The sequence below is a fragment of the Bombus pascuorum genome, chromosome 4, assembly GCF_905332965.1.
Source record: "Bombus pascuorum chromosome 4, iyBomPasc1.1, whole genome shotgun sequence".
NCBI classification, from domain to species: Eukaryota; Metazoa; Arthropoda; class Insecta; order Hymenoptera; family Apidae; genus Bombus; species Bombus pascuorum.
This window is the reverse complement of record NC_083491.1, coordinates 1,121,907-1,147,740: the sequence shown is the minus strand read 5'-3', so window position 1 is coordinate 1,147,740 and position 25,834 is coordinate 1,121,907. Positions and strand designations below refer to the sequence as shown.

Here is a 25,834-nt window from a genome sequence, read left to right as displayed (position 1 = left end):
ATATTTCGACTGTAATGTATTTATATTTATAATGAATTAACGATCATGTTCAAATTATTCACGTCTAAGTTTCTGCGCTTGTGCATCTCTAATTTACGTTTAAATCATATGCGTGGAAAAAACTCATTATTATTTAAATACGACTTCAACCGTATCCTACGAGAAAGCGTTTCGTCTCGTCGTCAGTTTCTTTATAAGATTAAAACGTTTTATCCGAAACGTTTAATTAATCGCCAACAATTGCCGATAATACGTTCGCTGGGTGTACGCGGAATTGAAAAAATTACGTAGTTTGTAATAAAAAAACGAGGAGAGAAAACTTTAAAGTCAATAAAAAAAAAAAATAATAAAAACGGCATCGAGAAAATAATAACTGGCATCCCATTTTTCTCAAATGTGACATTAGTTAAGGCAATCGACAAAGGGGGGCAGTATAATCTATCGCGTTGACCAGAACCGAATTACAGCAATTTGTCATATTTTTTTCCAAAACGTTATTCCAAAGATAGACGATTATCTTGGGCAAATTTTCGCTAGCTATTCTAACGATACGATGTACGTAATTTTGGAATTGTTAGGCCTACGACCTTAATAACTGTGAGTTAAAGAATCGTGCGACGCGTTTAAAAACAGCGGTTAAATGGAAAATTCAAATGTAAAACTTGCCATGCTACGTTGAACGACTCGACGTTGAGTCATCGTGGATATTCGATTCACAGACTCGACGTTCGAGACAACTGCTGTTACCACGGAAGTAAAAAGACGGAAATCGCAGAGCGAATGCAAGCACAACATTCACGAAACAGGACGCGGCGGAATACTGAGGCAAAGCCAGATCGTTTCTACGCTGACTCTCTATACTTCCGCCGGTGGTAGGGGAAAGCTGTGCGCATGCGCGTCCTTGTTCGCAGTCCAATGATTACGAGACTCAGGATTTTGAAAAAGCATCCCTCGGGATTCTTATTATCCGTTCAACCTGCTTTTATCACTTAACTTTCTTCCAATTACATTTTTCCCATTTAATTTCCGATTTACTAAATATATATATATATAGTTATAGTTATAGTTTTATATATATATATATATATATATATATATGTAGAAAATAGTTACTAGTAGAGATACTGTTGTTTGTGTGGTTCGCACAAAGAATAAAAATTAACTCGAATATATATATATAATTCTAAAATATACATACGTATATATATATGGTTTGCACAAAGAATAAAAATTAACTCGAATATATATATATATATATATATATATATATATATATAATTCTAAAATATACATATGTATATATATATATATATATATATATATATATATTTAGAATTATAGATATATATTCGAGTTAATTTTTATTCTTTGTGCGAATCACACAAACAACAGTATCTCTATTAGTAACTATTTTCTACACACACACACACACACACACACACACACACACACACACACACACACACACACACACACACACACACACACACACACACACACACACACACACACACACACACACACACACACACACACACAAAACTATAACTATAACTATATATATATTTAGTAAATCGGAAATTAAATGTGCGAACCACACAAAGAACAGTATCTCTATTAGTAACTATTTTCCTCTTATTTGCAATGATTAAAAAACGTTACCGATGTACCATACACCGTATCAAGCGAGTTTCAGTAGGAATATAACTACTTTTTTAACACGTTAGTAAGGATAACGTCTCGTTCTGCTTTAGAACTTAAATTTTCTCAAATTCTGTTTATACTTTACGATTAGATATTTTGGTCGTTTGTGTTTATTTTCTTCCGTTTTATCGATATCGATAAAAGTCTCAAAATGTCTTCTCCTTGAAAATTTACCACCGGTATTTCCGCTTGGACATTTAAACACGTAATTCTCGGCGCAAACATCCGTATTTGTATATGAGATATAAAGCTGCGAGTAGACTTTGTGCAACGACATTTATCGAATCGTAACGAAAAAATAAATTGTGATTTTTGTACGATCGATCGTTAACGTCCGTGACAGATTAGAAATTCTGAACGCAAGTTGTTCAGGATTTTGGAAATTTAATTGGCGAGTTGGCACGTTTCTTCGGCCGCGACAAATTAAATCGAGAAAATCGCTGCAGGGGAGCAGAAAAAGTTGAAGGGAAGGGGGAAGAAAAGGGAAAGAAAAGGGGAAAAGGAAGTAGTCGACGCTATGCTTCTCTTTGTAGGCGTGCGTAAGGTCGGGTGCAATAGCGCATTTAGCCCGTTTTTTGGCACAAAGAACCGCAAGCCAGCAGCAGGGGCGAATAAGAGAGCCTATTGTTTCCTGTTCGATGGTACACGCCGGCCACTCCAGACACCCGGTATATTTGAGCGGGCGTCCTACGAGGGGCGTCTCTCCGACTATCGCCAATAATTGTTCCTTATCAAAAGGGAACGAAACGGGCGTCGACCATATGCGAGTCACCACACGCAGAAATTAAAAGTTACTGCGACTGTCAGCCGTCCTATACCTTACCGATATTCGTCGGTCTCGTTTCTCTAATTTTCCAACTGATACCGAGACGTGCTTCGCCGATTCACGCGCATATTTCGACCTAGCCACGTCGTCCCAATTTTCACGACACTCTTCTTAACTATCGATTATATTTTGTCAGAAAAGAATCCGTACCTCGACTTCACCTATCGTTCAAGTAAAAAGACCACCTTTACGCAGGGAGTAGTTAAATTTCTACGTCCAAAGTTAAATAACGAAGACTAGATATATTACTAGAAAAGCGTAAGCGCGAAGGCCGAAAATCGAGAAACCGCGGAACTTGGAGAAGGCTGATATAATTTGGAGAAGTTTAAGTTAATTCTATAACTTGAAAAGCTGAGAGAATTCTCGCCATTCAACAAGTTTAACAAGGTCTCGATTAAAGAACGTTTCTGATCTGAAACGATCTACTAACAACTTCTGAAAGCAACTTCTCAGGAGTACAAACTGCGAACTAAGGATACTTAGGAAAGATAAGCCTTACCGCTTTCCTTTAGTTCTGCCATTTATCAGCAGAGAAAGCTGCGAAATTTTTCATATTCGCTCTCATAATACGCTGCAGCGATACTCAATTTCTTGTCTTACGTCTTACGTTAGTGCCTCGAGTCAATCTTCCAGATACGCTATTTATTAAGTTATAAATTTGGTTAAAGCAGCGACACGAATGAACGCGCACGAATACGGTAACTAAACGTTCAAATTTGTCACGGAGAACTTCCTCTTTAATTTTTGAAATCTCACCTTGCTTGCCTCGTGTCGACTTGCTAGTACGTTAAACAAACGTACTCGCGATATCCTAACATTACCGTTCGTCCAAATAAATCCAAATGTTGGTTATTAATAGCTAAACGACGGAACGATTAATTTGGCCAAATCCCGACAGACTTTGTTCCAAAGGATCGCGTATAAACGCTATTTCGTGCCTTCTATCGCTGTGATGGCGCGTTGCGTCGCGTCGTATCGGGTCGATCGACGCTCGCCAATCAACTTTGGAACTGAAAATTTACTACTACAATGCAGCCACTGCATTTTCTGCGCTTCATCGATCAGCGTAAAGCATCGAAAGAACTGCCGTATCGCGTGGCGAATTTATCTTTACGACACTTACCTCTCGCGTTTGTAATTCCTAACGCACAAATTTATCCTTTCAAAAATTATTCGACACGTCACACATCAGGGACGACCGAAGTACGTATAGCGGTTGGAATTATTTACATTTTTTCTAGAAACAAACAACAACGAACGATAATTTGTTCTCTTCGTAGTTTATACTTCGTTGTCTTGGTAATTTGGAATATTATCTTCTCAAATTAGCAAATATCATAGCAGAATAATTAGCAAAATCTCGATAGCAATAAAAATAAATAAAAATGGAGATTTCAAGAGTTTCAGAATCGATAATAACGCGGAACTATCGTTCGCTGTGAAAAGTAGCAGCGTCGAATAGAATTCTGCGAGGTTTCGGTAGACGATAGACGCGCATCTAGCTGTAACGTAATAAAGAGGAAAAGGCAAATGCAACGAGAGTACACGTTGCAGCTAGTAGATCTGTGCAGCGACACACCGCGTTGCATTATGTTCGTGGTTCCTAGTTCGAGAACACTCGAGAAGAGACCAGGTGTAGGTTAAAGGCTCTGAAAGAGGCACTGTAGCCTCGTACAACGAGGCTTCTGTTGCAATTGCACCACGGATGCAATGTAGGTCGGCCCTTTTGATAAAGGGCCGACGAGAAAAAGAGTAAGTGGTATAAAGTAAGATTAATTAAGGTGACGCTTGATTCACTGCGAATTCCTCCAAGAATTTTCCGTTTCTTCCAGCTCTGGCTGATCTTGCGCAAAAATTTTATCTAGATTTTCGTTAAAACTTCCGCCGACAGTTACCAACAAATTACACGTTTCTTAACGTTACGTTTTAACAACGTAATAAGTCTTTGCTTGTACTTTGACTTTGTTTTATGATCTAATAGAACCGAGAAACGACATAGTCTGTTCGTTTTTATACTTTTTATCCTCGCCTTATGCGTTTATTATTTATCGTATAAAAGTAACGACGCAGTCGAAACGATCGATCATGCCTTATTTTTATTCGAAGGATAATTTGTCGGAGAACCTGATCTCGTCGCTGTCGCGTAAGTAGCGTCTTCGAGACAAACCGAATGTCTTGAAACACCTAAACGGAACCGTAAGTTGTCGCAGAAATCGTCTTTTCGTTTCCGTCGTAAGACACAGCCGAGTCGACGGTGACGCGACGTAATGCCTTGCCAAGAGAGAGCCGATGGAATAATTCTCATCTTAATTGCTTTCGCTGCACGTAGGAAGGTTTTGCGGATAAGCGACTCTAGTTTCGTCCGATACGAAACGAAAGAGCAAGAGCTTTTCAGTTTCTGACGAGTCACGAGACAAAGTTAATATATCATTCGGTAAGGAAGCGACATCCGAAAATGCCCACAAGGTACAACGAACGACAGAAGGTAGGAGGAGCGGAATTTATCGCATCCCGACGCGACGCGGCGTTCTCCTTGGAAAGCCAAATGATCTATATTCCTGCGTATCTTCCAACGACGCACTTATACAACTTTTCACGGAAATTCCTCTCGAGGAAACGACAAATTTTTCATCAAACTAAATCATCACCCCGACGATAACCAGCTAACCGTCTCAATGTATTAAAATATATTCGAGACTTTCGAGAACCGTGCATCCAGACCGACACGAAAAAAGAAAGTCTAACGACGATAATTCGATATTTTGGTCGATTCGATAATCTTAAAGGCGTCTACGAGCACGAAACGGTAAAAACGGTCGAAGAAGATAGAGAAAGGAAGGAAGAATGAATCGATAGATCGCGAGCGAACGAGACGAAATTCGTATTTTCGTTTACATCAACTTGCCAGGTTAAATGAAATTAAATGGACTTTGAATGGACAATCGCGGGACTTAATATCGACTAGAACGAATAATTCAAATTGCAAGGAGTACAGCTAAAGCAGCTTATTACGGATTGCTCGGCGCTTAATTACGTCGGAATTAATATTCTTCTTTGATTACAAACAGAAATCACAAACGCTTTAAATATGGAACACCGTGTCTTCGTTGCTATTCTCTCTTTTCTATGTTATCATCCAATTTTTCTGTGTCGATTTCGAACGATCTTATTATTTTAAGATCTCTTTTACTATATTATATATAAAGTATCGATCAGAAATTACGGCTTCGCGCTATTCAATCGTATTAAGTATCAAAAAGCGTCTTTCTTTCAAACGTGTTTTTTACAACGGTGCACCTTCGTACAAACGTGAGAGCGAGTCTGTGAAACGTCGCGGTGTTCATCTCAACGGAACAAAATGGATCGTACGTAATTACACAAAATAATATAAAAGAAAAAACGTTGTGCGTCTATTATTTCCTCGTACAACGAAAGAAACGTTTCGGACAATCCAATACCAAGCGAGCGCCGATTTTTCTAATTTATTATATCCGCAAATGAAGTTAACCAAAGGATAAGCGTGACTGAAGAAATTCCATTTTGAAGTTAAACTCGCGATCGTCTCTTACAACTTGAAATTGTATAACATCAAGGTCGTTGATTCACTTGCAATTGATTTGTTTCGACTTTCTTGTACGATGCCTCATTGTTGCTTGCACCCGATGGATATATACGCTCAACAGGTGCTTTTAAAACCACGTGAAAATTAAGACGATAAAATACGACGCATTAAATAGATCAGATTAGCATAAGATTTCATTTTTCATTAAAATGTTTATCCTTCGTTTCTCGGTAATGTAAGCTTCCGTACGTTTATACCTCTGACGAATTCTGTGCTATGCGATGTAATTCATAACTTTATATAAATTTATAACGTTTAATGGATACGTCAAAAAAAAAAAAAAAATGATGCTGAGGCTCTCCACCCTTCGCGCTATTCAATCGTATTAAGTTGTTCAAAAAGCGTCTTTCTTTCGCAAACGTGCTTTTTACAACGGTGCACCTTCGTACAAACGTGAGAGCGAGTCTGTGAAATGTCGCGGTGTTTATCTCAACAGAACAAAATGGATCGTACGTAATTCGACAAAATAATATAAAAGAAAAAACGTTGTGCGTCTATTATTTCCTCGTACAACGAAAGAAACGTTTCGGACAATCCAATACCAAGCGAGGGCCGATTTTTCTAATTTATTATATCCGGAAATGAAGTTAACCAAAGAATAAGCGTGACTGAAGAAATTCCATTTTGAACCAAACACCAAAGAGATACGAAATATATCCGAAAAACACACCCTACAAATAGTTTCTTCGATCCGATCTCTACTACTAATTATCTTTTTAATTATATCTTTGACTGTAATCTCCCGTAATCAGGATAACACGAAGAGGTACTTAACGTAAATTAAAAGAGAAGAGGATGAAAAATTCTACGCATTTTTATGTTTCTTGTAAAACAACCAAAGACACAATGTCGTAATAAGATATTTAAAAGAGTCGTAAATATTTGAATTATCAAGTTACAGCGTAAAATGTTATTAAAACCTGTCAGTGCTCGCCAGTTTACGGTATATCTTCCGGTTTTCAAATACGATACATCCTTATTCCATTTTAAAGGTTGACACGCCTTTATAACACATCGATAGCTTCTTGAAGTGATAAAATTGCATAAGTTTCAGCAGTATCCACGAAAGTTTGAACACGAACTAGATCCAAAAAGATTGTATCGTCTCGTAAATCCAAAGAAGTTTTAATGAGTGGCAAATCCGAAAGAGGCGTATAAGTTTTAAAAGACTATCACCTTTAACAAACTTCTGCTATATTTACTATAAGCTTCAACCTTTTAGGATATGTCGTATCATCGAGGGAAGCAACAAACGTGTTTGACATAACTGTAGTAATAGAGAAAGGGCTGATATTCGCGCATTGCGCTATTTCGAATCGCAGATACTTTGTAGGTAAACTTATCAAAACATCTTGGTGCGAATATATTACGTTGTCCGGAAAGTGTCTTTCTTTTACAGTCACGTCTTTTACAACGATGCATCTTTATACAAACACGAAACCTAATCTGTCGAACGTTGTGATTTTTATTTTCACAGAATAAAATGAATCATAAAATAATATAAAACGGAAGATGTTGTACGTCCATTATTTCCTTATAAAACGAAAGGAACTTTTCGGACGAGCTAATGTTACGCGAGAGTAAGCGAAAATAAAGGGAGGATAAACGAAATATATCGTAAAATTTAGAACGTTTCAAGATGCGGACAAAGAGCGGGAAGGAAAATTAAAATGCGTTGTCGATGTTTTCTTCTTTCTTCTTGTCCTTTTTAATCTCTTTTTTTTTTTTCTTCTTTTTTCATGACACCTGTCATCTATTCTATTTGGTCGTGGAAGAATGCGTACTCGAAGGCACGTGCTCGATATCGCGTGAAACGCTAATTAAAATTTAACTCGTCAAAACGAAGAGCCGTGCTCGAAACCATCTAGCCAATGAGTTTCATGTTTTCCGTCGCTACTCGAGCACCGTTGAAAACCGTGTGACAAACGTGATATTGGTTTTTCGGAAAATGTCAAGTATAATTTACTTCTCAATCAAACCGTAAATACACGGCAACCGCGTGGATCCGACAATCGCTTTGAAAGTATCTACGATATTTACACCGATATCGGTACAGCCCCGGGGCGTGAAAAAGCTCTCTCCTCGATACAAAAGGATACGATAGACGAAAGGAATCGAGAGAATTAAAACGTTTAACTCGTAAAAATCTTACGGATAACGGATTACATCAGAGATTTTGAAAGGTTCAAGAGCTTTTCAACGCAAAGAGGAAGCGTAGTTGGACGATATCGACGCTTACGTGGAACACGATACAAATTAAGAACGTTAAGCTTGATATTTTTATGATGTTTTTCATATCGACAACTATGTCTGGAACACAAATTTCCTGGCGATATTTCGCGCCTGCGAGTTCGGAAAAAACGATATTCGGTCGAGTGATCGTAAAAAAAGAGGGCGAATTATCGTCACATATGTGAGATTATAAAATCGAAGAGTAATAAAACGGTGATCCAAATTCATCTTCGATAGTGGTTATCTTGGACGGTGATACTCGTGTGTGTTATTTTATAACGAAAGTAGAAGCTTTCGTGGCGCGGACCATGAGTGGAAATCATTTTCTAGACGCGAGAAGGGGAGTGCTCTTACGGAAATCGTTTCCTCGGTCGGTAAATCGATAACGGGGCTCTGGGCATTAAGGATCTCCTGCCGTTTCAACCTTTTGCGGTGGTCGTTTTCCATCTCTGCAAGAATATCGAGTCTACGGCTGTTTATTTAATCGCGAGATAATTATTACGCCGTTCGATTCAACAGTGACGTATTTTTCCCGTGTAAAACGAACCACCAATTGATAAAATAACGTTCTTGCAAGACAGATCGTAATTAGAGCAGTTAATGTATTGATTTTACGATTAAACTAATAGCGAACAACGCTGTTACGAATGTTCTTTCGGCGATCGAGTCTTTGTCGCTTTGAAACTTTAACGAAACTCCAATGAAATTTCAAGCAGATTTTTAAAGCGAAAATTACTTCGGAAAATATCATTGCTATTGTTATAAATCGTTGATATAACTGATCGACACGTGTTACGTTCTGCGCATATATGAACGAATGAAAATAGTTTTCGTACGTACATGTTTCGCTCGTATAAATTTGAACGTAGAAATATTTTTTTCAGCCAGTGTATACGTACAGATGGTTACCACGAGAAAATAAAATAAACAGCAGCATCGGTATTGTTGGTCGCAAACATCGACTAACCAGTTTCGCTACATAGACTGACGGTGATCAAAACGCGATCATGGCACGTGTTACGTAACGTGCAACGAACGTAGTGGCATTGATACGGCTCTCTCGACAGAGGCTACGAAACAGCGACGAAAATGGACACGATCCTAATTTCTCCCTCTAGTTCCTCGACGAATTGCCCCTCTCTTGGCCGTTTGTATCTCCGTTTCTCTCGCTCGATTCACCTCTCTGTCTCTTTTATTCCAAGCTCGGCACAATAATTCTATTGTTTCTGACAATTAAGCGACAGGAGACGAGTCGGGGTGGGGGGTCGGGATACCCCCGAGGACCCGGTACGAAGTGATCTGGTGTCCAGGACACGGAATCACCTCTCTCGATCGGGATACGTGATTGGCCGCTATTGTACCACCAGTGATCTCCATGATTCTCAACAAAGGAATCGTCGTCGGTCTACTAGCTGTCACGGTGCCTTATTGTTTTTCGATTTGTTTGCGTTATCCGTCACGAGGATACACTGCGGCTACTTCAAACTTCGCAAACGCCTACTTTTTTTTTATTAATGTTGAAGAAGAAAACTCTACATCTGGTCTTCGGTTTTCTCAAGCGCTAAGGTCATCGATAGCGCATAGACAAAAGAATGCGTCGATGACAGACCATAAGCGGTACACGTGCGACGTTGGTTTCAGGGCTCTTTTAGTCTCGGGGTAACATTGCTAGCGTCACGTGGGAGACACAAAAGATCGCGAAATTAACGTGAACGAAATGATTCTTTCACGAATAGGGTGAAGAAAATAGAACTTCGTACGCGACAATGAGATTTATTGCAGAAATCTGACACAGCAACGGTTACAACAGCGTAATTCGGAACGTTAAGACAGACTGACTCGAGATGCTACGACGGACTGTCTTAGCGCTAGTTTAGGAAGGTCCTTCTATCGAGAGTCTAGTCCCTTTGGAGGGGGGCTTTTAGTTATTGTTTCAACGGACGTGGTATGCGGGGTGTTCGGCCTATCTGGTTACTGAGCGGATGGTCCTCAAGTTTTTTTTTATTTTATTTTGGTTTTTACAATTTGTCCTGAAGGACATTTGGTAAAGTGTTATATCTCACTGGTAAATAAAAAATAAAATAAATATAGCATGTGGGTGGCTACCCCCAGCGGGGTGCCAGCTTCGTGTTTTCTAAGTTATATCTTTTATGATGTCCTCTTAAGTGTGTGACACCAGCGTGCGGATCTGGACCAGCTTACATTGTATTCCACACTTTGTACTTTAATATTCTCAATATATATATACTTACAATACCTTACAATTTACCCACGCGTTTCTTTAATTCCACATACATCGAATAACCTTAACAGTTAATTTACCTTTACTTTACTCTATGACTCTTTTCGCGATGGAAAAAAGCTCTCGTCGTCCGAGGCGTAAAACAGTTTTAATGGAAACATCGGTCTACGGTCTATCGAGTTGGAATATCGATCAATTACGAATCCATTGTTTTACCCGAGGGAAGTAAACACCCTCGTGATATCATTCAATGGCAATTGGATAAATACATAGTAACGCGATATACTATGTAATATCTATAGCACTTTTAGCCGAGTTCTCGGTGAACAACACGATAACGTTGCACCGCGCAATAACGTTCGTCCTGTTTCGATAAAGCGTCAAGGTACAAAGGATTAAGGAGTATCGAAATTCCAGCGAAAAGCAGAATCGATAGCGTGTCTGTCCTACGATAGACAATGCGAGAAACGAAGGCGAGATGCGAGACAAGATATCCTATCGATTTTCCTTTTGGTCCCAGCAGAGTTGACCTTTCTCAGACCTAAGGATTATTTTTCTAACGAGTCGCCCAATGGAAAGAAACTAGTCCGAGTATTTCGCGGTTCTAGACATATTACGAAGATCACTGCTCCAGCATTTTATCATCCAAACATCGAGGAAATATTCCATACAGGGAACAAAGTCATCGACGTTTCTCGATACCGTCTCGAGATGGCGAGCTGCGAAAATAATGCTTCAGATGAACGAGACGTGACCCATGAAAGCCTCTTACAAATAACCAAAAAACACTTCCCGGAATAAATCCACCACTTACTCAAATCATATCCAAGCAACAGAACCTTTGTTTGTAAAAATAAAGGATGTATATTGTGAAGTAAAAGAGATCAAAACAGGGGTACCGCGAGGAAACGTCGTCTTAGTCCATTTGCATCCAAGCGCGGATTAATCCGCGCACTGCGACTGCTTTTTTTTTATTTCCATTTTAATCTAAATAATTCTTTTTTAAAATAAATAATTTTTACTTTTTTCCTCTGCTATAAAGAACGTAAGATGCGATTTTTGTTAAGTAACATTGTCTACCAATCGTTTTGAACGGTAAATTTTCGATAAACTCCATGAAGAATTCGGATGTCATTTACTGCACCTACGACCGACCGCGCGCGGTGATAGGGAGCAATCCTCTTAAGTACGGCCATGATGCAAATGGGTTAGGACCAATATTATAACTATATACATGGCCGACATAACAACTACCAACAGCAAAATACTGACATTCGCGAACGACACGGCTGTACTAGTCAGGCACACTGATACAGAAACAGCAGTCACGTTACTACAAGAGCACATCACAAAAATAGAGAAATGGCTACAAGATAAACGAATAAAAGCAAAGACTAAGAAAACGGAAACCACCAAATGTCCAATTGAACGGCACGCACGTATCGCAAACAAAGCAAGTTAAATACCTAGGACCCCACTTAGACGCACAACTTACATGAAAACAACATACTAAATCAATTATAGACAAAATACGGGTAAAAAGAAGACAAATGTACTAGCTGATTAATCGAAACTCTAAACTCGTCGTAGAAAATAAACTAAAAATCTACAAAACGATAATAAGATCAACTTGGACGTACGGAATACCGCTATGGGGGGCAGCAGCAATGAGCCACATAAATAAACTAGAGGCGCTGCGATCGAGGATACTGAGAACAATAGTCAACGCCCTATGGTATGTCGGAAACGAGGATATACGTAAAGACTTTGTAAACGCACGATTGAACGGATGAACGTGTTGGTGTATCTACTGAGTGGATACTTAGTGTAGTTAATATACTTAAAACAATTTGTAGTACAGAGTTCGTCGTCGTTCGCTAAGTGTTGCTCGTTATGCGTATACGCGGTAACGAGTACGTTTGCTCGATGATAATCGTTCTAATTCTCATTCTCACATCGATTACCGAGCGTCTTAACGATCGTGTTCGTTTATTTATACTGGTCGGGGAGTACCGGAAAGTTTAAATTCAACTTCAAACCGTTGACGGTTGCACGTAGCGGCAACAGTGTTTTGACCGGAGTTTGTTTATCGCTACGTTTGGTACGTATCAATTTCCCGAGGCAAAACGACAACACGAGTCGCTCTCGAGTCGCATCGTCCTCTGACTCATGTGTCGCTACAATTTAAAAATACCAACGGTCAAGGAAGAAATCGGTAGGTACGCAGAAAAATGCAAGGAAAGAAGGAGAAGGGCAACACATCCGAACCAGCTGGCTGCTGAAGCGAGTAAAACTCTGACAGAAAGAAGACTAAAATGAAAACACCTCACTAAAGAAATAAAATAGTCAAACTCGAAAATGGTATCTCGCTGGGGGTAGCCATCCACGTGTTATTTAGCAATTAAATTAGAAAAATTTACCAAATGTCCAGCTGGACAAATTGCAAAGTACAAATTAAATAATTAAAATAAAAAAAGACGAACGAGGTATGTTCTTCATAAAATACATGTTTGCACGTACTATATCGTAACGCGTTAAGCGTAACCCTATTTTTACTGACGTCGTTTGCATAATGGATCGTTTCAGTCCATACAATTTTATTCTCAGGTTTCTCTATTTCAAAACATCTCCCAAAATTCTTGGATACTCTTTCAAGTTTCTAGAATAACATCCAATATGGGGAACATGAAAAATTACTTAAAATTATCGACTGAGCATGCAGACGGAGGGTTAATAAACGACTAACGTTTCAAAAAACATTTTTCTATTCCTAACAGTAAAATAGTAGCGCTCGAGGGAATAATATTTTACGATTTAGCAATTCGTAACTTCGGTTTTTAAACATTTTCTCCAAGGCATCGTTTACTTTCGCTTGGTAAGTCAAAAGGAGAATCGACGTTTTTGGAATCTCGCGGTCGCACGGAAGTGTGACTTTATTCTAAAGTTACCTGTTTCGAAAGTTGTGATTTAAAGCGTGGAACTTTCCAGTATCTTATTTCCGGTTAATCTCCCTTATTTCGTCTTGCTTATTTTTCCAAACGATCGGTTCTTTCGTATCAATTATAAACATTACTATTAGTTTAATAATTTATGGTCGATTTTATACAAGTTAAATTACAAATATTCTTCGATACTTGGTATCTTTCTATAAATGCGGGAGTCGATAAAAAAGGATACGTAACAAGGTTGGAAAATATTCGACGTCGATACGACGAAGAAATAAACGAACGGAACTGAAATCATGTACGTGTAAAAATGTATCGACGTATGGACGCGCGTCCTTTCATTTACGTCGACCGTCTGTTAAAAGCGAGGCGAGAAAAATGAAAATTTAACTGACAAGATCGTGTTAGCCGTATTAAAGTACCGAATTGATTAATCGAGTCTCATCCTGATGGCGTCCAGACACAATTATTTTGAAATTATTTCCGAATATTGCGTTAATATTTAATGTATCCATTAAACTAACGAGGCAATCGTCGATCGCAGTAATGGCAAAGAAATTCGATCAGAAATCCTCGTTTCTTTGATCGTAACATCGTCGTGTCATCGAAATCGAGAGAATCATTAAATTAACCCATAAGCGTTTGAGAAGAGAACTTTGGTCGATGGAAAGTTCGGGAAAAATAATTATAGTTCGGAGAAACCTTGTTTCTTAGAACGAAAATGCTCGTTCTATAAAAAAGTTTTCTATTTCTTTTTATTACTCGGTATTCGATAATTTTCCGATGTATAAAATCGACGACACGGATCGAAATCGATCCGACCAACTATGTAGTAGAGAAAAACGAACGGATACCGATCTAAATTAGTAGGAAAGATTATCTCGTCGACTTAATATTCAAAATCGCGTTTTAGCCGTCACGGCGTAGCGTCGCGCCGCGTCGACTAAGCGAACACAAAAAAAAGAAAAAAAAGAAAAAAGAAGATAAGAGACGAAGGTTCGCGAATGGGATAAGAGGGTCGGTACAAGGTTCTCTCGCGTCTCCTGAAACGAACCACCTCTCCTCGCTACATTCTGAACGATGCTCCAACTTTTTTCGTACCTTTTTCCTACCCTTCGAAATTAGTAACAACTCGTTTTACGGTGAAAACCTCATTGCCCTGGTTTTTCAAGCCAATTTATCGCCTCGCGTCGTTTTCCTTTTCTTCGATAAGATAACACCCTATCTTCGTGTTTCATGAAACGAATCTATGGATCGCACCATGTACACATTAGTTGGATGCAAAAGTTCCACCGCGTCCGATGCAGACGTATCGTCTATTCGTAGCATTGTTTCCTAAAATTTGTTAATATTGTTTTCTAAATTAACGAACAGAAATTCGCGATAGTTTCGCGTATACACGTACACGTACTTTATCATACGTTCATAGAGAATACACAAGAATATATTTACAAATGCGATTCAAGATGGCAGACCAAGTAAAATATTCCTAGACGAGTGAGCAATACACGTATTTAATTATCGAAGATACAGCTTCGTTCGTCGCAAAGACGCGAGGAATTTTTAAGATCTTTTTCAAATAATTCGAACAACTCTGCAAAAGTACTTACGTTAGACGTACACTCCCTCCTCTTTGACCAACTATCGATATGTTGTTTCGCAGAATCGATTAACGAGTCTATGATCGTTCCACTGCGTCGTTTCATCGACAACCGTTGATTACCTCTCTTCTTCTCGGTGGCAAGGGGGCCTTAAATTCTCGACGACCATCGTCGTGCTCGACATCCCGACGAAATTACCGCGAAATTTTCGTACGACGCACCATGCGACTGGGTTTGGTCGTTAAAACGAGTAATTAAGGCGAACGATGTCTCACCCCTTACTCTCGCTAATTAGAATCCCTAAATACTAACGAACCTTGTATTATCTGTATCTTACCTCGATTACTAAACCGGACACGCGTTCAAATTTATTTACTGCTCACACGATGCGATGCAACACTTTTCAAACAACTATCGTTTATACTCTGTAAAACGCTCTCTAACCAATTTTATTGTATTTGCTACGAGAAATTTATATCACGGCGCGGCGCGGCCATTTCTTTTATTCGTTCCAGTTGCTCGCGTGACTCGTTTAGTATCGCACAGGAATATATCTTCAGAGGGCGCCACCTAACGCTACACGCATAATCGGTATCGTAGAAATCGCTACCGACTATTACCAACTATGAGTAAAATCCACTTAATACCACCGATAGTCAACGCCACATATTCAATGGTAAATTATCTGGATGTTACCTGTTATAATTACAATTCGATTATAGCTTATAACGTACAAATATTTCTTTAACTTTAGAACAGGCAAATAAGTTTTTCGCTTTAACGTAAAAATAAATATCCTGCAAGTTTCGATAAAGTTGCAAATAGAGACGAGGAATTTCCGCTACCTCCACGTTCTTTTTTTTCTTCCTCTTTGCCTTTTATCGATTTTTCTCCTTTTTACAATTCAACCTTTGCATTCTCGTAAATGTATGTACCTAGCCCTGACTTCTTCCTTTGTTCAGACAACAGAATGGTAACGAGTCCAGGATAATTAAATTAACAGTGGCAGACTTGTCCCCCTTCAATTAAATTTTTTCCCTCTCTCTCTCTCTCTCTCTCTCTTTTGTCATTCGATCGGATAACACGACTCGTTCGTATAGTTGCGCGCTTTCATGCGATGCGTTCAATTGTCACGATGGAAAATAATTCGATTTGAAATCGTTTGTTCCTCGGTTAACACGCCTGGCAATATATTTTTGCATTTTATAAAACGTCGTTTAACGCGAGTCGATAATTCTAGCCTTTGTATTAATGTCTCTTAATCGTCGTAAACGAGCGATCGTACGTTTCTCTCCGGATATTTGATTTTTAATTAGCGAACCGATGCGATCGAAAGAAATGTAGCTGGAGAACAAACTTTAGAATAAAAATCCACTCTTAACTACTACTACTAAATATTTCTCCGATCGTTTACATGGTTTTTCGAAAGCATTTTCAACCTAACCGAAGAGAGTCCTTAAAATCGTTTTGTTCAACTACGCGTCTGTGTTTGGATCGAGTGGACGACCAATACTCACGCAAGCCTACGTTGATTTACATGGAAGTAGAAGGTAAAAGCAGCGACTAGAGATAGAAAGGTTGGAGAAAAGCAGACCTGGCAATTGTGTGGCTGGTGTTACGAATCAATGTGATTTTTACGGCTGGCCGTTCTCATGGTTGCAACTGTATTATTCCCTATTCTCTACTCTTTGTGAAACACACAGAGGGGAACAAATTCGCCGTTGGCCGGAGACCAACAATGTCAATGGCATTTCCGTGCAGTTAGCGATGCGTTCGCAGAAAATTTTATTCGCAGAGAATCTCGAGAATCGCGTAACACGGACGGCAATTAGCGAGCCAAACGTCCTGCTTTTCAACGAATAATTGCCACGTGCGCACAGAATCATTATCTTAGAATAATTTTTGCTGACAAATCTACTTTTCACTTTCGGCGACTGACGCTTAAAGATCCAGTTACGCGAACTCTACGTTCGAAAACTACAAATTACGTATTCTTTTTTTCTCCTCCAGTGACGAGACAGAGATACCTGACGGTATGATAATTAGAACGTCAAGGCGATGGTAATACCAGTACCGATGCGTTCGTTATCCCGACGATGGAAATATCCAAGCGAGTATTTGCGATATGGATAGGCAAGCTCTAACGAGCTGCCTGTATATGTAAAATGGACGAAATAAACGAATATCGAGCAAAATTTGCCTTCACGTTCTTACGTAATTTACGCAACAACTTGTCGAATAAACAGCTAATGCGTTAAACAAAATATCGGTGATCGCTTACCTCCAAGTGAGATTCCGATGTAGCCACTGTTGCCCATGGATCGTATATCGTTTATGCCTGACCCTAGTATATCTAGGATCCACTTTATCCGGAAGTCCGCACCGCGGAAGTTTCATTAATTTCATCGTAGCTTCGTCGATATCACCGGTTACAGGAATGCCACTGAATCTCTGATGGGAAAAGTAATATACAATAACAATATTATTTTTACTTTCCAAGTGTAACATGCCAAGATCTATAACTGTACAAAGGATTCACCACGGTATATAACAATGAGCAGATAGGTAAATTCGAGTTTCAAAACTAACGTAAATAACGTTTAAAAAAGGTACATCAACGACATACGTGTCGCGTGATATTCACACGAGTCGAAAAGTAACGTCGATTCTTGAGCCTGCTAAAATAGAAATAATTTCGATAAGAATATCATCGATCACGCGGCTATTCTTCCACAGAGTGATAGAGAAAGAACGTTAACGCTATAGAGTAAATTGTTTCACTCGCGTATCTACGAAATCGCTACTGCAATCGCTTTCCACCAATTCGATAAAATAAAAATACGTGTACGGTTCTTTCACGTTAGATTTTTGTTTCGTTTCGTTTCGCTTCGTATCGTCACAAACTTCAAGGGTGGTGCGTTCTACGTGTGCGTTTAAAACAATTTCCAACACGTTCCAACTGTTTCCTAGATGTTTTATATCTCACGTTTAATTGATAACGTTTAAGGCAAAGTAAATTACAGGTTAAGGTTGTACACAGGTAACGTTTGCATGCGCATCTAGTTTGAACTATTCGCAAGATCCTAATTATTCGCTTATTGTTTGAAGATGCGTTATCGCTTAGCGATGATATTACTCACCGAAGTTATAACTCGTTGAAACTCGTTACATATTTTCTATTCTGAATTGTTCGGTGTTTCAAAGCAGCAGTGCAAAAGTAAAATTCTCCGTCAACAATTTATTTCAAATAACTACAATTAAGGGGAATTCTAAAATAATAATAATAATAATAATAATAATTCTAAAATACAAATTTTAATTCTATCGATTAGGAAGCGAAGAATGTATCAACGAAATATTCGTATGGAAGTTTGTAAAAATCGAAAGAAAATTTAGCGTTTTATATACGTAAGCTGTGTAAAAGGACGAATCCAAAGTGTTTGTTGAAAAATTTGTACGATATCGTGATTTTCATCGAATATAATAGCGCGACACGATGGTAAGAGCGACGAGAAGCTACCAGGATGTATCAAGTCCGTGAAAAAGTTCTTTTTCCGTAGTTCAACAGGATGAGATAACTCGACTGTTTCTTCTGGCTTGCAGTTCTTCGCTTCGTGAAACAACGCTTCGACATTCGAAACACAACCATCTACGCCGCGTTGCTTTCTATGACGCGAACATTCTTTTAATTTCATAATCGTAATCTTCGTAATCGCGTACATAATTTCTCTAGAAGATTATTCGACTTAATTTTACATTCTATAATATAACACGTGTGTTTTCTAAACGATCCACTATCTATCGAATTAATATTTAAGTTCGTTAGCAGATTAAGGATGTGGATGTTTCATCGACTTTTGTTCTTCCAAAGAAACGTAATCGAACGTTCGAGGTAAGTTTTCGTCTACCGCTTCCGGTTGGCCGAACGCGATTTTGCCGAAATTTGCAATTTTCGGAATTTATAATTCGAACGATCAAATCTATCGTTCCCCCGTATCTCGAGCGCATTAACGAGCGTCTTTTCCTACAGTTCTATTACGCCGAAACAAAAGAGGCAATGGACATTACCGAAAACTGTAGCTCGCTATCTGCATGGCAGAGAATGCCGTTTTCATCGAACGTTTGCGCGCGTTTACTTTGAACGAGCTCGATTTTTATGTAAATCCTCGCCAAGCGAACAACGCGTCGTTTTCCTCAATTGTACATTTACGTTCGTTCTCCTCCGTTTTTTACCTTTTTTCTCTTTAACTTCTTTTCCTGCATCCACTAAGGACACGTTGTTCCTTCAACTTTTCAAGGCTTCAACTTTTTTAGCGAAATCAAAATTTCAAAGCATTCACGTTTCCTCGATTACTTCCAATTAGACGACCAGGTCTTAGTGTAGTTAGCGAATATGTTTATTTTACTAACCTACTAAGTACGCGTTATAGTAGGTACAGCAGTAGCAGTGTAGCACAGTAGATTGTTTTAGATTTGATCTTTGACGGCAGTTATCAATTAAAATTGAATTTAACAATAATTATTACAACCTACAGCAGGTACACGTATAAGGAAGAGTCGTACAGTACCGATCGGTCTAAGTCCTCTTGCTATATCTTGGAATAGAGTGGCTAAAGATGAAAATGTCGGAAACGAGTTTATAGTACAAATGATACTCAACGAAAGGAGGGAAATTAATTTTGTGAAACTCAATAATAAGAATTGATCATTTTCAAGAGCAAAAATGTTGTAATTTGAAGGAATTTTCGAAGGAATAGTTTGAAGAAATTGTCGTCCAGTACCGGTCAATTATTTAATTAGTAGATTTTTCGGTCTAAACTGTTAATAATGCTAAGAAAGGACATTTATTTTTATCTTTATCGCAAGTAAAATAATTAATATTTTCTTGATCCGCGCATTCGTCGTCCCTGAGTCGCTTTATTTTCGAGGAATACCCTCCAAGCAGCATTCACATTCCCTTTTCTTTCTTTTTTTCTACGGAAGAAGATAAAGGAAGGATTAGACGAAGATCTCATTTAATCTCAATTGCCAACGGATCGGGCCCACGGATAAAAAAGATTTGGTCTGCGCTGGTTGATAGTCGAATGGTCGCGTACTGGACGATAAACACGTGGAAACGTTTTACATTATCGCGTATACGATATACGAAGAAAATTGTAAGACCGAGGCTATACAGTCACACTTAATAGATTAAATGTAGTATATGCAATAGAAAAAGCTCGGTTACTTACCTGAGAAATAAAATGTCGACTCTAGAAAATAGCTTTCAACGCTCGGAATATCAACGTGTACGCTTAACGCGTGGAGACAGCGAAAACAATGAAAGAAACGATACGGTTTCGAAATACGTTACACGGAATTGTTATATTCGTTTGTTTATTCAAATAAAGGTACTAATTGTGAACTAATTTTCGTCGATACTGCACGAGTCACCCCGGTGTTAAAGAGGGATAATAACACGAGGAAAGAAAGCTGATAGCGAAGGATGGAAGAAATAAAAGCCCTAAAATGTTTGTTTTTTAACGTAATACGATTATATTTCGCTTGCCATAGTCGGAGAAACATATTTCGTATTCGATAGACGTACGAATAACAACATTCCGAGGTTCGAAACACCCTCAAAATATTTCACTCACCTGTAAATTTTTAATGGCGTCCGTGAGCTGATCGTCTGTCCTAAGGTTTCCGGTCTCTAGATTCGTCTGGGGTAGGTATCCAAATTTCATGAGATAATTTTGCTGGAACAGAAAAGAGCAAAAGGGATGTCAACGCAAGCGTCGAATATAAATGAAGAAATAATCGGAATACAATACCAGTCAAGTAGTGAGAACTACACTGGCGCGAGCAGCGGTTCTCAATCTGCGCCATCGTATTATACGAATCGCTGGAACTCGCCAACGAGATCGAACACGTAGCCGAAAGAAAATAAATCGCTTTTCTTTTCCTACATACAATCGTGTCTTTTATAAAATGTTACGATACAAGATCCAACGGACTTGGTTAATTTTCCTTGTAGGATTTGTATAACTCGATTTTATCTTTCGTATAGATTTTATCTTATTTTCTTTGTCTCGTGTTTCGTGATAATTCGCAGTGTAATAATCGTTATTAAATTTCATCCAGCGTCCTAATATAAAGATTCAATATTCGAGCAGAGATTCTTAATCCTACACGTAAGAATCTTACCAGGAGTCGGAATTACGAGGTGGAATATAACCAGAAACAGTAGCTCCATAGTACAACGATGGTGAATGTATGTATATACAGGGTGTCCGAAAATGATTTGTCACGCGAGCATCGTAGCGATATTCTACGTTTCCAGATTGTTGAAGATGCGCAGAAAAATAGCTGCAAAACTGACTTTGATCTCGATGTTCGAGGTAAATCTTCTTCGCCTTGTATGTTGTATATTCGACTCAAAACACCTTCGATTCTTCCAATAAGAAACGAGATCTGCGATTTGCAAAAATTTGAGGAAATCCAGTTCTTACAGGTTATAGAACCTAACCTCAAAATGTTTTTCACTTTCAGTCGCTGGTCTGGGGAGATCAGATCGACCAAATGTTTCGCTAATTGATATAAACAGTCGTTTAACGATAGAAATTACGTTCGTAATTTGAGTTTAGGAAGTTTGGAAAAGCTGTGGGGAAGCCAAAGGGCGTCGGTAGGTGGCTTTGCATAGTGCTTTAAATTGTACGGCTCTCGCTGTAAAAGAGACGTACGTGCGCGGTTCACAGTTTGGACTACTTTGGAACTTGGGACACAATCCCTGAATCCTACGGTAACTTGTCTAAGGAAGTTCCAGTTTGATTCTTTCTTGTCAATTTATGTGTAAGCTGTTGATAAATAGGATCTCGAATTCTGCATATTTTACAAATGTACAGGGAGTTTCAGCTGAGACCGATTGTGAGAAAGGTGTAGAATAATCTAGATGATTTCGATGGGAAAATATCGTCGAAGAAAATAATTCTTTTGGCGACCGTAACATATGGAAATTTATAACAAATTGAAACCTGACCGAAGAAGATAAATTTGTATAAAAATTATATTAAAATATTCAAGATTTTAATCGGATTAAAATTGTAATGCGAATCTTCTTTCGTATCCAAAGTTGTATTCTTTCTTCGCGTTTTATCGATTCTCATAGAGTGAAATTGAATTGAAACGTGTGCCGCCAACTTCCTTATGTACGTCCCCCTCTTCGTCAGGACGAAAGAGACATTTTTCTGGCAGCATACAGGCACGAGGAGAAAAATACGACTCGCGAGAGGAAGAAAAGGCAAGCGTGACTTTAGGAAGATTGCGTTATATTTTTCACTGAAAAGCGATCTAATAAACGTACCTAAGGAGAACTGCCCTGTTTTATCCGGATAAACATATTTCAGTATTTACCTTCGATAAAGAAAGAAAGAAAGAAAGAGGCAAATTATGACGAGAATAAAAAACTCGATTATTTTTTTAAGAATAACGCATAATATGCGCTTTAATCGCTAAGCACTTTGTTAAGCGAAAGAGTCGCTTTTTCTCGGTCTAATTATTGAGAATAATAAATAATTACGAATAATAAATAATAGTTAACCTTAAGTGGTAATGACAAAATTCGCTTAGTTGCCAATCCAATGTGCATATCTCGATGTACGATGCGAATCCGTTTGATATTTAATTGGAATCTAATCGTCGATATCTGTTGCATCGGTCATAAGTAATTTCAAGATGCAGTCGGCGATACGACTAAACTCCTGAGACTCTGAGCATCCCGGTCACCTTGATAAGTTCGAGGTTAGGTAAGACGGGTGATGCGATGCGAGCCAACAGAGAGCGGCGCCGCGCCGTACTGTATCGTGTGTCGTGTCGTGCCTTTACAATTTACAACGTGTCTACGTCTATCGGTATTAAAGTAGCAGATGATACGGGATTTCCCGCAGTCCAGATGAGCTATAGCTTTAAATAACGTCGGTAATACGGTCGTGTGGAAGAAACTTCTATCGTCGTTAAATTTTAAGGTGTCATAGTAATTCTACCGTTCACAGCTGTAACGACGATAAAGGATAAACATCGTTGCAAATCCTTTTATCCATAATTCCGTAATCGAATTACACGCACAAGAGCAGAACCAAATGGTTTTCAAGAAATTTGTACGTTTTTAACGTGATATATCGCGAGTAAAGTAAATGAAATACAAAATACACGCAACTGAACTCCTTAGCCAGTAAGTACACGAGCATCGACTAAATAAAACGATATCTCCGGCATTGTTCCCTGAACCTTTCATTTTACTCTGGGAACCGGTTGAACGCGGCTACGTCAGTAGTTGCAGTACCATTTAAGGAGGATAATATATCGTGGAATGTCATCCGGTAGAGATATTTTTGGGTCGATGTTAGCGTTCCTAGCTAGCTTTTTCTTTGCTCGATTTATGTCAAGGAACCTATAAAACTATCCGATACGTTTTATTTAAATCAACATTTGGAAATGCCAACAATTAGAAAACGCTCGTTGATTCCATAGTTGATGATCACGACAGTTTCTACGAATTAAGAATAGACCTACTCGACTTTGATTCTATTTTATTTTAAATTAACATCGTTAATAGCATCTTAAATTAATTAACACACCACGTTTGGATAACTTTGACGGTGGCATCGGAAAACTGTCGGTAGCATCTCGATCAACGTTGCCTGGAATTAAATTTAACTCCGACCGATTTTATCCGGCGAGAAAAATGGTCCTTGCGAAGAAAAGAAGACACGAACAAAGTCTTGGTCTTAACTTAGTAGCTCCGACTGCATCGACGCACAAAAATTGAGATTATTAAAAGAGCGACGAAGCAGCCCGCTCTTGGTGCACTCGTAACAAAGGTTTCCCGCTCAGTTGTCAAAGAAACTCGTCAAAGAAGAGGAAATCTCGACGGAGTAGATCCAAAGAAGAAACGGTTTTGAATGCAGTGACATTTTTTTCTCTTCTTCGTCGTAATCACTATCTTTCCCGATGGAAAATCAAACGTTTCGCGGCTAGCTGACACATTGTGTCACGTTGTTAAAGCACGTAGGTGGCATGGCATCGCGAATGCCAACGGTAGATGAAAGAGCTCGTTTCTTCTTCGCGAATCTTTCGCTTTAAACTTTAAACAGACTTGGACTGTTCGCTGAAACAACCACCGTCCAGTCGTCTGACCTTTCCTTTCTAATTAATTTCGAGCTAGATTTTTATATCGAAAATCGTAATTTATAGTTCGTCTTCAACAAGTTCGATCGTCGAATCAAGCGCACCGTGGAATTACTGCAGAAGACAAAGAACAGCGGCGCTTAAAAGCAATAGATCTATTCGCGTTTGTCTTCTTTTGGTCGCCAGAGCTTTCGACAAAAGTCCTCGATGTCCTTTGTCGCGGCGAGCCGTACCACCAAGTAAAGCAGTTCAGAAAAAGACAAAGAGGGAAGGAGGGAGAGGATCAAAAGGGAGGGTTGAAAAAACCAGCACGGTTATCTGGTTCGAGTCGTGTAGACGTTTATCGCTTGCAAATCCTGTTAACGTCAACAACGACAATCTCTTTTGTAAACACGCTACGGTATTCATCTATTCTGTCGCGATACCAATTACACGGAACCGTGCAACGCTGTCATCTTCGACAGCCGTGACCGAGTTTCCTCCTTGTAGCTCTTTTGCTTTTACCTCCTACCTCTGTAGCCAACCAACGTGTCGTCCAAGAAAAAGCCACGACTTTGCTCTTTCGACTATCAACATCTATACACCTGTTCATGGATCACGGATAAGCCTCTCTCATACAAACTTCAAAATACCAAAAGAACCGGTTGTCGGTAAAACTGAAAATGCTCCTGGTCCAACCGATGGTCTTTCGCCGCTAGATATTTAAGCGAGCGAACGAGGTTTCGGAAAGAACGAGAGAACAACGAGAGTGAAATGGCATCCATCGATAGAAACTTAAAAAGGAACAACACTCTAGACTCGTACTTGCGATACTGGAAACAACTATACGAAAGGATTGCACGGGGAAAGAAACACTAGGAGAAGATATTTTATGTGGAACTACGATCGAACGCGGTCTTCGTTGATGTATCAGCAAGCTGTTTCTCGAATTAAAGTCTCTTAACGACGGTCACTTCGATCGACTGGACACTTGACCTCGTTGACCGGGTTTCCGGTTCGCTTACGCGTCCTTGCTGGCCGTTCCATCGCTCTCCTTTGTCGGAAGATAAGACACGAAGAGAAGAAAGAAGTTTTTTTCGATAATTCTACCGACCTTTCCAGCTCCTTACAACCTACTCTGCTCTTTTCTGCCCCTTGTTTCGAATTGTTTAGTTCTTACGTTATCTTTAAGCTTGCACAGTATGCGAGGAAGCAGAAAGGAGAAAGCTAAAAATAAAGTTCGCACAGCAGGCAATGAGAATTACGAGGAGAAGTTGGAAAGAGGAAGAGAAGTGCGAATAGTAAATGTTTGAAGGCAAGAAGGACAGGAAGAGGAAACAGAGACGAGCTATAAAGGAAGATCGATGCACCTAAGAAAATGCGGATACAGCTAGAGAAGAGTGGAACAACCGAGCCAACGACAGAGAACAACACCAGGAGTAACAATTTCTTTGGCAATAGAAGAAGAGATGCGAAGACAACGACGCTGGGAAAAGATACAGAGTGCGAGATACGACT

The 25,834-nt window shown here is 39.0% G+C and overlaps 1 protein-coding gene across 3 annotated transcripts in view; it reads right to left on the bottom strand.

Moving 5' to 3' along the window:
- LOC132906402 (matrix metalloproteinase-2) overlaps window positions 1–25,834 on the bottom strand; it is a 117,738-nt gene that overhangs the window by 64,311 nt on the left and 27,593 nt on the right. For all 3 annotated transcript variants that reach the window (XM_060958566.1, XM_060958565.1, XM_060958567.1), the window contains 2 exons: window positions 20,809–20,910; window positions 17,454–17,623 (listed from right to left, as the gene is read on the bottom strand). In XM_060958566.1, coding sequence (XP_060814549.1) covers window positions 17,454–17,623; window positions 20,809–20,910 — 272 coding nt within the window. The remainder of the gene's footprint in view (window positions 1–17,453; window positions 17,624–20,808; window positions 20,911–25,834) is intronic.